Below are 12,811 nucleotides of genomic sequence, written 5' to 3' on the forward strand. Positions count from 1 at the left end.
CAAATATATGAACGAGTGTATTTAATCAAAGAAATGGAGATTACGATCCAAATTGGGAGATTGAGATGATATATTGTTCACAATATCTTACATCAAATGCAAGGTCCGGAATCCAGTTGTAATCTTTCTCAAAAAGAGATTATAATCTCATAAAAAAATAAGTGGAATGAAAAGAAATTTAACGTCGACCTCCTGCACGTCCTCTGCTGCGAGGAGCTTGGCGAATAGGTTGGCGTGTTTGACGTGTATTTCTTAATCGTTGTGCATTAGTTGGTGCCTGGACAAGATACATTGGAGATTGTGTTGGTGGGATCATCATGATAGGCTGGGCTGGAACTGGCTGAACAACTTTTGATGTTGCCCTTTGTCTTGGTTGCTTTTTAGGTCTAGCAGGTTTTTGTGGTGCAGCTGCCATTTGAGTAGGAAATTGAACTGGCATAGACTTTGAGATCTTAGAAATTTCTTGTGATAATGCTCGTTTTTGAGCTCTTGGAATGGAAATAAATTACAAACAAAACATAGATCATAAGTTAAAATATGTTTTAAAAATAAAAAATTGCACACTTTGTAAGCACAGATTGATTTCGTTTGCCTTTCCCAGTCTTTTGAGGTGTTGCAACTGGAAGGACAAAAACAGATGGAGGTTGTTGAACGACTGGGGCCATTAATGGCATTTGAACAGGAGTTTGTAAAAGTCCAGCTGCTCCGAAATTTCTTTGAGTTTTTGGCTTTGATGATCTTTTTTGCCCACGAAGTTGATCAAGTTTTGCATTTCTGCGTGCCTGTCCCTTTCTACGTGAAAAAGAAGCCCCAGATTCTCGTCTTTGTCCACCGCGGGACTTCAGCGCAAAAACGAGAAGAAAAATAAAGAACGATTCATATTTGAAATAAATGAGGAAACCAGAAAAGCATACCAAACGTCGGCGCTCTTTGCTTTCTTTAATCATATCATCGAGTGATTTATCAACGTCAATAGTAGACATAATTATTGATCTTCAAAGAAATAGAAACAGTTGGAGAAGTTTATTGATCTCAGCCCACTTTCTACACTGTTCTGATCAACAATATTTTTTTATAAAAATTTTTTGAATTTTTCCACTAACACGAAATATGTATTCACAAATTCAAGTTTTGTGCTATATTTGAAAATAATATGATTCTCTTCTTCAAATGTGTATTTTTATTGTGATGGCAAAAGAAAATTATCCCAAAAAGGTTGGTTCTTCATTACAAAACTCATCAAGCTCAAATTCAGTGTAAGTATGCGCATTCGAAAGAAGTTTTTTGGCAGAATTTAAAAAGAACTCAATTTTTTCGTCTTGTTTTTCAGCGTCCATTGCCAAAAGGATTTGATCAAACGGGACTTGTTTAATCCATTCAACAATTGGGAACAGTTTGTGTGTGTCTGAAGAATCATTGCCAGACGAAAAAGCAGAACGAGAAGAATGATGAAACGCAGAGGGCGGGATGTATTTTCCAATGCTTGTCGGATGCAGCGTCGTCACATACGGATCATTCACTGAATACGGCGATTCTTCGCTATCTTCTTCATTTTTGGCTCTTTTGCTGCTATCAGATTGCGTCGCATCCATCTCCATTCCTGACTCATTCACACAAAACTCTTTCCCTTTCAGCTCTTCCAGAAGCATAAACTCCTTCTGCCCATCGCCTTCCCTGTTGTCTTCTCTTCCCATGCTTCTCATACTTCCCCTTCTTCCTCTTCTGCTTTCTCCATCCATCTCCATCTCCATCTCTGTTTCCATCCCCATCCCCATCTCTTTCTCCATCTCTTTCTCCATCTCTCCATCTTCTCTTTCACTCCCCCTCTCCCTCTCCCTCTCCTCTCCCTTTTCCATCTCCACAATGCCCCTCTGAATGCGGTCAAAGCGCAGAAGCGCACAAAATGCCTGCAGAGCAATCTTCTTCAAAGGCGTGTGTTTCAATTGGTGTGCTGTCATCAGCAGGTCGCAGAATCCTCTGACGAGTGTGAATCCCAATGGATGCAGCTCAAACATATTCGGATTGCGAAGAGAAGGAGAAGGAAGAGGAATCTGTGGTGGTGGTGGTGGAGGTGGAGGAGGGATAGGAGGAGGAAGAGGAGGAGGGGGTGCTGCTGATTCAGGGATGGGAGATGGGAAGACGGATGAGGTGGTGATAGATGAAGGAGAAAGAGAAGGAGAAGGAGAAGATGAGGCAGAAGATGAGGCAGAAAAAGGAGAAGAGGAGGAGGAGGAAGAAGAAGGAAATGGAGTGTTTGATTGAAATCCACTGAATTGAGTTTGAACGCTGTAATTTTGAGAGGAAATTTGGTTGGGCTGAAAAGATGAAGTGGATGAAGTGTATGGATTAGGATAACTTTCAGATGAAGAAGTGAACTGTGAAGTTGAATGAGGAGCTGAAGTGAAACCAGAAGAAGGAGAAGGAGAAGGAGAAGATGATGATTGAAATGGAGAGCTATTAGAAAAAGAAAAAGAATTAAAATTAGAAGCAGAAGAAGAAGCTGAAGGATTAGCAGCAGAAGAAGTAAATGATGTAGTAAAAGGAGGAATAAGAGAAGGAGGAGGTGCAAATTGAGCATTCATCTGCTGATTCAGAGGAGTCGGCTGCTGAACAGAGGCATCTGCAACCATCTGTCCTGGCTGTAGTGAATTGCTTGGCTGGAAAAACGGAGAGGAAGAAGGAGGAAACTGAGATTGTTGAATTGGCTGCATCGATTGCATTGATTGCATTGATTGGGCTGACTGATTAACTTGTCCCATTTGCTGTTGAATCTGTTGTTGTTGCTGATCATATCCCATTTGACCACTCCGCTGTGCATAACCATCTGACATTCCTGATGTCCCCTGTACTTTTTGTGCTTCTTCTTTCTCCTGATTCTCCTGTATCTCTTGCATTCCTTGCGTCTCTTGCGTCTCCTGTGTCTCTTGAAGTGCCATCTGCGCCACCGATGCCATGCTAACAACAGAATACGGGTCAGCTGCATAGCGTGATGGAGGAAGCAGCAGAATTCTTCTGATGAGTGAGGTTGATGTCAGCAGAAGCGATGCCACACCTGCTGCTGCCTCACACCGCAGCTGAAGAAGAATCTCGTCGCTTTCTCTGTCTTTCCGTTGCATCTCTATCTGCTTTTTGATGCGTCTGCTGTCTCGAACATTTGAAGAGCTTCCAGAACATTCTCCTTCTCCTCCATCTCCTCCTTCTCCCCCTCTTTCTCCTTCTCCTCCTTCTCCATCTTCTGCACTGCCTTCGTCATCTGTATCAGAATCTTCATAGAGCCCTTGCATACACATAGGCATCTCCAGATCTTTGCCCCTCATCTTTCTCTGCTGCCGCTGCTTCCTCTGCTTCTCTTCCTTCTCTTCTTCATCGTCCCATTCATCACATCCATTCTCTTCTCCTGCACCATCAGCACTTCCTTGTTCTTTGCCATTCTTTTTTTTGCCGGCACACACACCCACATTATTCTTCATCTGCGCCATTTTCCTTTTCTCCTCTCTCTTTTCGCGATTTGTGGTCAAATCGATGCCACACATCAGCCGCACCATTCTGAGCACCACGTCTGCCTCAAACACCTTTTCTGCATTCTGAATCCCGTCACACGCAATGTTGCAGAGTGTGCTGCAGGTCTGTTGGGAGTTTCATTAAAGAGAGTAATAAAAGAGAGAGAAAGAGAAAGAGAATTTATTTATTCAGAATAAATAAATAAATAAATTTGTTAATTGAATAAACAAATGGAAAAAATCAGTTCTTAATTTAAAAAAAAAAGAAAGGAAAACAAAAGAGTGATTAAAAACACACCAATGTGAGGATAGTCTGGTTGATGTGTGTGTGCAGAACAGTCGAAAGTGCTGTGAGGGTGTTGTTTTTGATCAGCAGCTGTGTCATTTTCTCGTCTCCACGCGACACATTGCACACAACACTCGCTGCAGCTGTGGCAGTGACGATGGACTGATGGCTGAATGAAGAGATGGATGGTTGAATGATTGAATGGTTGGAGGATAAATAGATGAAGAGATGAAGAGATGAACGCATTTATATTGACATTTTTTTAAAGAAAGAACCGCATTGAAAGCATTGATGAATTTATGTAAATTGAGCACACACACACACATACACAAAAAAAAAAAAAAAAGAAAGAAAGAAAAAAATAGAAAAGAACAAACAAACAAATAAATAAATAAACGAATACATAAATTGTCGTTTTTTAACACGAAACAAAGACAAACTATAGCAAATTGATCACGTTCTTCAGCCATCCAATTGCTAGTGCCACTTCGAGGTTAGCTGTGTCTGAAGTGATTGAAGCAATGCCCCAGAGCGATGAACTCACAATCTCCACGTCCCGCGCATGGATCAGCCTGGCGAAGAAGGGCAAGAGAGGAGAAGTGACTGAGAAAGGAGGAGACGGATTGCCTACACAGAGAGAAGACAAAGCAGAAGTGATGAGCGTGGGCAGTTCTGATGGAAGAGGCCGTTTGAACAGCTCACACAGCGAATCAGCGGCTCCAAGAGACAAAAACATGTCGCGGTACTTCGTTTGGGAAAAGGAGAGATTGCTGAATAGAAATTCAGTTTTTTTTAATGAAATGAAAATAAATTTGAAAGTTTCATGTTGTTTTTGAAGAATGGATGATTTTTGAAAAAAAATAATCTGTCATACGCAATTGCCCATGTAGATGCTTTCACAAGATCCTGATTTGTAAGCTATATTTTAAAGTGTTTTTATTCAAATAAAAAAATTTCACCAAAAAAAGAAAGTTTTATCGTTTCCTACCTTTAAAAGCCTAACCATGTCTTTAGCCGTATCGATGGGCAAGATGGAATCAAGATCATCTCCATCTTCAATTGTCAGATTTGTGTATATCCATAAAACTTCTATCTGCAGCTCAGGAAAATGATCATTTTTCATTGCAGATCCGATAACACTAAAAAGTCCTGAATCAATAAGCAATTTCATTGGTGGCTTTTCCTCTTTAAAAGTAACATGACTAAAATTATTTTTTTAAAAATAAGCGATACCAACCACTTGATATAATTGTTTTGATTGATCTGCAAGTGTCAAGCTGAATATCTTTTCTATCAGAATAAAAACTTGATAAAAGTTCTGGAAGTTGAGAGATCTACAAACATCGTGAAATATGTCATTGAAAACTCAATATTATAATTTTTAAAACCTTTAAATAAAGTGATGCAGAAAGCTGTTCCATTCCATCAGATAAACTTGTTTTTCTATGAGATAAGAGTTTCATCATTCTTTTATGATTTCTCAAAGAATAAACTTCCATTCCACGCTTTTCACGTTCATGCGTTTCACTAGCATCTATGTTAATTAATGTTTACACATAAAAAGCACACTCCTTTGATTTTCAAACAAAATCTATTATACCTTGTTCATGGGACGCAAATCGTAAAGATTCACGTCTTTCTTTAAAAAAAGTCATTAGTTTAGAAGGAGCATTGAGATCAGTCATGTTTTCACCACTTCTTTGCAATATAAACGAAGTGATAAAATGCAAATAAAATTTATGACTTAATCTGACGGTTCTTTTGATCTTATAAAACACTGTTATTTTTTTCTTATAAATATTACAAATATAATCAAACGGATTTTGAAAGCTTTTTCCTTCAAAATCCTGTATCATCCTCAAACTCAAGTTCCAGATCATCTTTTGATTTTTGTGGATCATCAACATAACGATAGTATGTTTTACCAACATCTTTGAGCAAAGTTGAAGCAGGCGCATTTGATTGTGCAGATTTTCCTTCTGAATTTCCCATCTCGTTAAGTGCTTTTTCAAATGATAAATCATCATTCTTCTTTGAGCGTATTGAATCATTTGGATCAAGAAGAGTCCCATCCAGCGCTCTCTGCGGTACTTTTTTCGAGCTTTCAAGCGCTTCTGCTTGTTCTTGTTCCTCGAGAGCTTTCATATCAGCTTTAACTTTCTTTGAACGATATTCAGGCCTCAACATATAATAATTTCTAAATTTTCCTTTTTTAATTGGTACGGCTATTCTATTAAGAATATCTTTTAAAAATGCTTCAGGCTGTTGAGTTTGATCAGCAAGAAGTTTTACTGTCCAAAGACAACTTCCTTCTTCAAAACATCGGAATAAGATGTCAAGAAGACTATCTTCATCCATACGAGCTCTGTGCTCCTTTAGTGGTTTCATTTTAGACGTATCATATGAAAGAGATGGCATTCTGAAGCCAGCTGAAGTTACAATAAAATAAAAAAATTCGTTGAAATGATAAGTTTCATAAAAATGAAATAAATTCCAACAAAAAATAAAGAATATAAAATCTATGATTAAGTGACAAGATGACCATACAAGAAGGCGAATCCCTATCATCTCTGGTGCGTTTTATAGTCATGTAATTTTTTATTATATAAAATGATCAAAAATGTTCAAGGGATACTTCCTTTTTTTAAACGCTGCTTTAATGTGTGAAGTGGAATCATTTTTGTCCATTTTGATTTCCTAGTATCAAGCCAATTAAATCCTTTAAGTTCACAAAAAGGATGCGATTTTTTCAATCTATTCTTCCAAGTCTTCAAAGGAGTTGATGAAGCCTCCCAATTAATAACATCCCAATGATCAAGAACTGCCATTCTAAGAGACCAATCATCACACACTAAGCGATTATCCGCTTCTATCCACCCAAACGGAGAGAACAGCGAAAACAATTTAGAAATCACTTCATCATTTTGTGTTTCTTCATCAGATGAAGACAATAAACTACATTTTCTTTTAGAATTCACACGCAGTTGCTCAAAGCATTCAGGTGGAAACGAGCTGAGATATTTTGAAATGGCAAACTGCAGCGGAGAATGCAAAAACTGCTCAGGATGCTCAGATGACAAGGACGATGCTTCAAGACCCGGACGAGGCGTCTTTTTTTCGTTATTATTAAAATTATAATTATTTTCATTTTTATCTAAGAATGACCAATCACCACATCTGGCAATAGAATACTGCTGAGGATAATGCAGAGGAGCAATGGCTTCACGAATATGTGGGTCTGACACGAAAAGGCGTATCATTGTTTGAAGAGAAGGAAGGAATTTTGGAGAAGAGAGAGATTTTGTGGAGAAAGAAGAAGAAGGAGGAGGAGGAGAGAGAGAAGGAGAAGAGGTGGAAAGTGGTGTGTTGATTGGAGGGGATGTTTGATGTGTTAGAGACGATGAAGATGTTTGATGATGAATGGATTGAGCTTTTGGTGGTGATGATGATGATGAAAATGAAGTTAAAGATGGAGAAGAAGAAATTGAGGAGGAAGAAGAGGAAGAGGAGGAGGAGAAAGAAGAAGAAGAAGATGATGATGATATTAACATTTGTTTTCTCTTGCTTCTTGTGTCATAACCAATTTCTTCTCTTTTATTTCTTATCAATTCATTGTCCTTCTCTCTGCTCAATCTGAACACAGAATTCATCCCAAACAGAATATTCGCATTATCCAACGTCCTTTTCATTTCTTCTTCTTTTGCTTCTCTTTCTCTTTCTCTTTCTTCTTCTTCTTTTCTCTTTCTTCTTTCCGTCTTCTTCTTAAATAACAGAGCTTCATAGTTTGGTATTGGAGTCACAGCTGTCATTTTGAAGTCCAAAGGGCTGAAGCGAATGTGCAGATGAGGAAGAGGGTTGACAGGGAAAGGAAGATATTTGCATTCTGGTTGGAGGAGTGAGGGATCTATTGGATTGGTTGGATTGATTGGAGATGAGGGAGAAGAAGAAGAAGGAGAAGACGATGATGAAGAGGGATATGAACGAAGAGGAGGAGAAGAAAGAGAAAGAGAAGGAGAAAGAGAGGAAGAGGAAGAGGAAGAGGAGGTGGAGGGATAAGATGATGATAACGATGATGATGACGTGGAAGATGTTGATTTCAAAGCAGAATAATACTGCTGAGTCAGAGGAGATAGCTTCAATGGAATGTTTGAAGAAGAATTATCAAAAGAAGAAGAAGAAGAGAGAGAGGGAGAAGGAGAAGGAGAAGGAGAAGAGGAAGGAGAAGAGGAAGGAGAAGAGGAAGAAGAAGAAAACATCAATGGCGATGAAGAAGGGGAATAAGCAGTTGCCACCAATGTATCATTCGACCCCAAAGAATATGTATTTTTTGCTTTTTCTTTCTCCCTCTCTTCCTTCTCTTCCTTCTCTTCCTCTTTCTCCTTCTCCCTCTGCGCTGTCTCCTCCCTCTTCCTCCTCTTCTTCCCCATCTTCTCCCTCTCTTCCCTCTCTTCCCTCTCTTCCTTCTCCTTCTCTTTCTCCTCCTCCATCATCTCCATCTTCTTCCTCTGCCTTTCAACTTCCACACAAAACTCGTCTCCTCTTTCTGTTTCCTTCACCCCTTCTTCTCCAAACAGCCTCTCCCGCTCCTCCAAATACACCCGGCACAAGTCAATTATCTTCCATAGCTCGTTTGTTCTTTCCCAAATCGCTTCTTCGTCGAAAGACAAAAAAGACAGCTGTTTTTCCACTGATGAAACAGTTTCCCTGTCGAACAGACTGACAGACGGAACATAAGGGCTCTGATAGTTGGAAGAGAGGAGAGGAGGAGAAGGAGAAGGAGAAGGAGATGCTTTTGATGGAGTTGCAATTGTATTTTTCTTGCTCTTCTTGCTCTTCTTCGTTTTCTTCTTCTTCTTCTTCTTCTTCGCTGCTGCTGCTGCTGACGACGACGATGATGCTATTGCTGATTTCATCATCATCATTTTCACTGAGTTGTTCGTGAATTTCTTTGCCATTTCTTTTTCTTTCCTTTTTTCTTTCTTTCTTTTTTTCTTTTTCCCCTTCTTTTTATCAGAATGCAAATTAGCCACTTTTGCCGATAGCTTCTTCTGTGTTAGGCGAAAGAAGGAATTTCTCAATGGAATTGTGGAATTAAAAGAAGAAGAAGAAGAAGAAGAAGAAGAAGAAGAAGAAGAAGAAGAACGAGGAGAAGAAGAAGAAGGGGAAGAAGAAGGTGAGCGGGAAGATGAACGAGAAGAAGAAGGAGAAAGAGAAGGGAAAGGAGAAGAAAGAGAAGGAGATATAGAAGAAGGAGATATAGAAGCAGGAAAAGATAATGGTGAAGGTGGATATAAAGAAGAAGAATAAATAGAAGAAGAAGAAGAAGAAGAAGGAAAAGGAGAAGATGATGATGATGGTAATAAGGACGATAACGATGAAGAGGAAACAGATTTTGGTGAAGTTAGCAGATTTGAAGAAGAAGAAGAAGAAGAAAAATAAAGAGGAGCTGGAGGAAGTGAAGAAGAAGAAGAAGAAGAAGAAGAAGATGATGATGATGAAGAGGAAGAGGAAGAGGAAGAAGAGGATATTGAAGAGGAAGAAGGCGAAGAAGAAGAAAATTGAGGCAGTAAAGCATTCTGCTGTTGAGGCAGCGATTGCAACGTGTTTGGCGAAGAATGAGGCGATGCTTGTCCGCGAAAATAAATAGGCGCTTTCAATGAGGAAGAGGAAGGGGAAGAAGAAATTGAAGAAGACGACGATGAAGAAGACGATGATGAATAAGAGTAAAACGAAGATATTGATGAAGGGGAAGAAGCTAACGGAGCTTGTTTTGGAGCAAGTGGATAAGCGCAGGGCGATATTGGCAACGAGGACAAGATTTTTGACATCTTTTGAGAGAACAAGAAAGAGCGGACGGCAGAAACATAGGAATCAGTTGTAGGATAAAGAGAACGAGAAGGAATGGATAAAGGAGAAGGAGAAATAAAACGTGAAGAAGAAGAAGAAACCAATGGAAGCGGAGGATTTGTGGTTGGAGCAAAAGGAGGTGATATTTGATGCGATGGAGATGGTATACGAGATGCTGATAACACTGATGGGGTGGAAGAAGTGAGTGAGGTAGTTATATTGTTATTGTTAACTGCATGAGAAGGAGGAGGAAGGGAAGGAGGTGAAGAAGAAGAAGAAGAAGAAGAAGAAGGAGGAGGAGGAGGAGGAGCAGGATTAGAAGAAGAATTTGAAGATGAACTTAACTGAGGTGAAGAAAGAGTCGATGGTGATATAGAAATGGGTGAAGAAGAAGAAGAAGAAGATAATGAAGAAGAAGTCGATGATGAAGAGGGAGAGAAAGATGAAGAAGAACCAAACACAATATTTTCTGTATGAGTCAATTGAGGAGGAGCAATCAAAGAATAAGAAGAAGTTTGGCCCAAAGGCTTCGGAAATAGCAGAGAGCTCGGAGAAATAGAAGGTGTGGGCGGATGGGGCAATAAAAGAATCTCCGAATCTCCGAAAGACGGAGCAGGTGTTGATGGCGTGGAAGAGGGATGAAGTGAATCAGATTGAATTGAAGTTGCTTTGACGGAAACAGAAGGAGAAGGAGAAGGAGAAATAGAAGCAGAAGAAAAATGAGAAGGAGGAGAAGGAGGAAGGGGAAATGAAGGAGAAGCAGAGGCAGATGCAGAGGTTGAATGAGAAACAGAAGGAGAAGGAGAAGCTGAAGTCAAATCCTTAAGTGATCTCAACTGATTGCTCTGCGCCCCCACATTCACCTGTGGATACCTCAAAACCGATGAGGTGACACAGCTGAATGGAGTTGTATCGTCGTACAGAAGCAAAGTCCCATCGTCGTTTGGGTCAGATGTGCCATACACCTCTTCTGCATAGAGCACATTCCAGAAACGCGACTCGCAGTGCTCAGCTGCCTTCCCGTCTCCCACGTCAGAGGCAATCGCTGTCCAGTTGCCGAGACCGTTGCGGAGGATGGAGTCTGCAATCATTTTATTTTATTTTATTTTATTTTTTATTTATTTATTTATTTTTTGTGGAATACAGAAAAGATAAAAAAAAAATAATAAAATCAGAGTGAAATATGAAAGTAGAAAAACAAAAATCATAATTATAAAACATAAATGCTTTGTCACATCTTTCATTCATCACATTAAGTCTCATTAACATACTCAATAAAGCAACATCATCCAATTCGTTCCATTCACATCTAATAATTCTTGGCCCTGTGGATTGAGATTCGCCAGTGCTTTGAAAAAGTGGAAGAGAAGGAGTGCAAAGCGTCTCTGATGTTATCAGCTTCATTGGATGATCGAGTGTATGCACATCTCCATTAGTTGCAGTCTTTGGCTCATACTGTTCATATGCAGAACGAGATGAATACTGCTTTGAAAAGCAATCCATACACAAGTCATACTCTAAACAAAACATACACGAGACCCATCTATCTTTAACGGTCGTTCCACATTCGTTGCACTGAATGCGTTCAACAGGCATTGACAGTCCTGCATCGGAAAAAGATGAAGTTTCTTCACTGGATGATTCACTTTTGCTTGCTTGCTTTTCCTTTGAGCGTGGATATCTTTTTTGTTTGGATAATGAGGATTTTAATTTCGTTGAACTTTGAGCATTGACTTTATTTGTTATCTTTTTCAATGAAAAAATGTTTTCTGATTGAGAATCTTCAGCTTTATCATTCTGCAATGATTCTTTTATGAAATCATTTGCTTTCTTTGTCATCTTTCTGGACCATTTGATATTGAACATTTCACAAAAATTGTCAGTTGATAACGTATCGCATTGGAGGCGAGCAGTTTGAAAAATTTGTTCAAGATAAAGGCAGTTGACATTCAAAATCGAAATTATTTGTTCATATATGGGGTTATCTTTAAAAAATGTTTTTGAGAGTGAAACTTGACTTCTTTTAAAATTCACTGCTTCATGGATGATTTGATCTCTTTGATACAATGTAACCTTCTGAAACAGTTTGTGAAGACGAAAAAAAGCAGGGAAAAGTGATAGATGTTTCTGTTGCATATGGACATTCTAATTTTCTGGATATTTTTTGATTAATTAAAATGTAAAACATTGATGATCGTCTAAAATAAATTATGGCGAAATTTCTGAAAGAAGATGTCATTTGAATTAACGCTCCAGAAAAGAAAAATATCGGAAAATGACAAACAACAATCGATTTTAATTAACGTTTTCCAAATATGCTCCTGAATGGTCTGAAAATACAAATTTTTAAGTTAAAAAAAGAAAGATGATTGGTGAAAATATTTTTTTTGATGAAGCTCGAATGAAAACAAATGTTTTTTAATTTTATAAATGATAAAAGTTGAAATGAATGCGTGATGCATTTTTGGTCATGTAGCTCCTTATCACTACAATACAAATTATCTTTTTTTTGCGTGAAAGAAAAACAAAACAATCTTTGTAATATTCAGAAATATTAAACATAAACGTTATCAATTTCAATGCGTTCAATTCGTGTTGTAGAATCATTTCTTATTTATTGAAAATTTGCTTTCACATGTTTGTTGCAAATGGAATCATTCTACTTCAATAAATATGTAACGCAACAGTTGAGAAATAAACAAATTCCAAGATACTAACATCATCGTTTAAAAGGAAAAGAGAGATGTAATTCATTTTAATATTCTTTTTTGCTCAAAGAATGACAAATGCATGCTAAACACCAAATATTAGATAACTGTAAATAACGATTTTCCTCTGCAAGATATTCAAAGAATCTCCATTTCAATTGTTAACTCGAGTTAACATTACAATATCCAAAGAAAGTTTGATACAAAAAAATATAAAGCTTGTATAAACTCTAAGCTAACTATCGGTTATCCATTGGAGTAGATTGTAACTATTTTTTCTTTATTATTAAGAAAATTCCAAATTCGTTCATCTTCCCAAAGAATGGTTTGTCTGAAACGAATAGCGTCAATGCAAATTTGAAATGCATCTCTTTTGTTCTCCAATCTGCAAATCCCCTATCCCAAAATGTGTTGAAATTGTACTTTTCAAAAAAGGAACTCGACATAACAACAAAACAGCAAATTGCAAA

General features: G+C 38.2%; 4 protein-coding genes across 4 annotated transcripts; all 4 read right to left on the reverse strand.

Moving 5' to 3' along the window:
- Window positions 1-2: 2 nt before the first annotated feature.
- On the reverse strand, window positions 3-1,034 carry MONOS_11139 (uncharacterized protein). Its single transcript, XM_067863646.1, has 3 exons — window positions 915-1,034; window positions 565-839; window positions 3-488 (listed from the first exon to the last, which is right to left on the reverse strand). The coding sequence occupies exons 1-3, from the start codon at window positions 981-983 to the stop codon at window positions 179-181; spliced, it is 654 nt and encodes a 217-aa protein (XP_067734368.1). The 5' UTR covers window positions 984-1,034; the 3' UTR covers window positions 3-178.
- Window positions 1,035-1,123: 89 nt separating this feature from the next.
- MONOS_16858 (putative importin subunit alpha-6/7) lies at window positions 1,124-5,285 on the reverse strand (the record flags this gene model as incomplete). The annotated part of the gene is made up of 7 exons (XM_067869724.1): window positions 1,124-3,626; window positions 3,799-3,955; window positions 4,227-4,556; window positions 4,661-4,704; window positions 4,775-4,971; window positions 5,024-5,120; window positions 5,175-5,285. 7 exons carry the CDS (start codon window positions 5,283-5,285, stop codon window positions 1,203-1,205), a joined length of 3,360 nt encoding a protein of 1,119 aa, XP_067734369.1. The 3' UTR covers window positions 1,124-1,202.
- A 161-nt stretch (window positions 5,286-5,446) lies between these two features.
- MONOS_16857 (transcription factor TFIIF, subunit beta) lies at window positions 5,447-6,376 on the reverse strand (the record flags this gene model as incomplete). Its single annotated transcript, XM_067869723.1, has 2 exons — window positions 5,447-6,215; window positions 6,334-6,376. The coding sequence occupies 2 exons, from the start codon at window positions 6,374-6,376 to the stop codon at window positions 5,626-5,628; spliced, it is 633 nt and encodes a 210-aa protein (XP_067734370.1). The 3' UTR covers window positions 5,447-5,625.
- A 34-nt stretch (window positions 6,377-6,410) lies between these two features.
- MONOS_11140 (uncharacterized protein) lies at window positions 6,411-11,769 on the reverse strand (the record flags this gene model as incomplete). The annotated part of the gene is made up of 2 exons (XM_067863648.1): window positions 6,411-10,714; window positions 10,905-11,769. 2 exons carry the CDS (start codon window positions 11,767-11,769, stop codon window positions 6,411-6,413), a joined length of 5,169 nt encoding a protein of 1,722 aa, XP_067734371.1.
- Window positions 11,770-12,811: the final 1,042 nt, after the last annotated feature.

This window comes from Monocercomonoides exilis, assembly GCF_001643675.1.
Source record: "Monocercomonoides exilis strain PA203 chromosome Unknown scaffold5-2102611, whole genome shotgun sequence".
Taxonomy (NCBI): domain Eukaryota; phylum Preaxostyla; order Oxymonadida; family Polymastigidae; genus Monocercomonoides; species Monocercomonoides exilis.

Bases quoted from the DNA above. Each gene is read 5' to 3' on its own strand.
- MONOS_11139 (XM_067863646.1), bottom strand. From the start codon at position 983: ATGTCTACTATTGACGTTGATAAATCACTCGATGATATGATTAAAGAA. The intron at 840-914 runs GTATGCTTTTCT...TTTGCGCTGAAG, and splicing joins GCAAAGAGCGCCGACGTTTG to TCCCGCGGTGGACAAAGACG. The intron at 489-564 runs GTGTGCAATTTT...TTCCATTCCAAG, and splicing joins AATCAATCTGTGCTTACAAA to AGCTCAAAAACGAGCATTAT.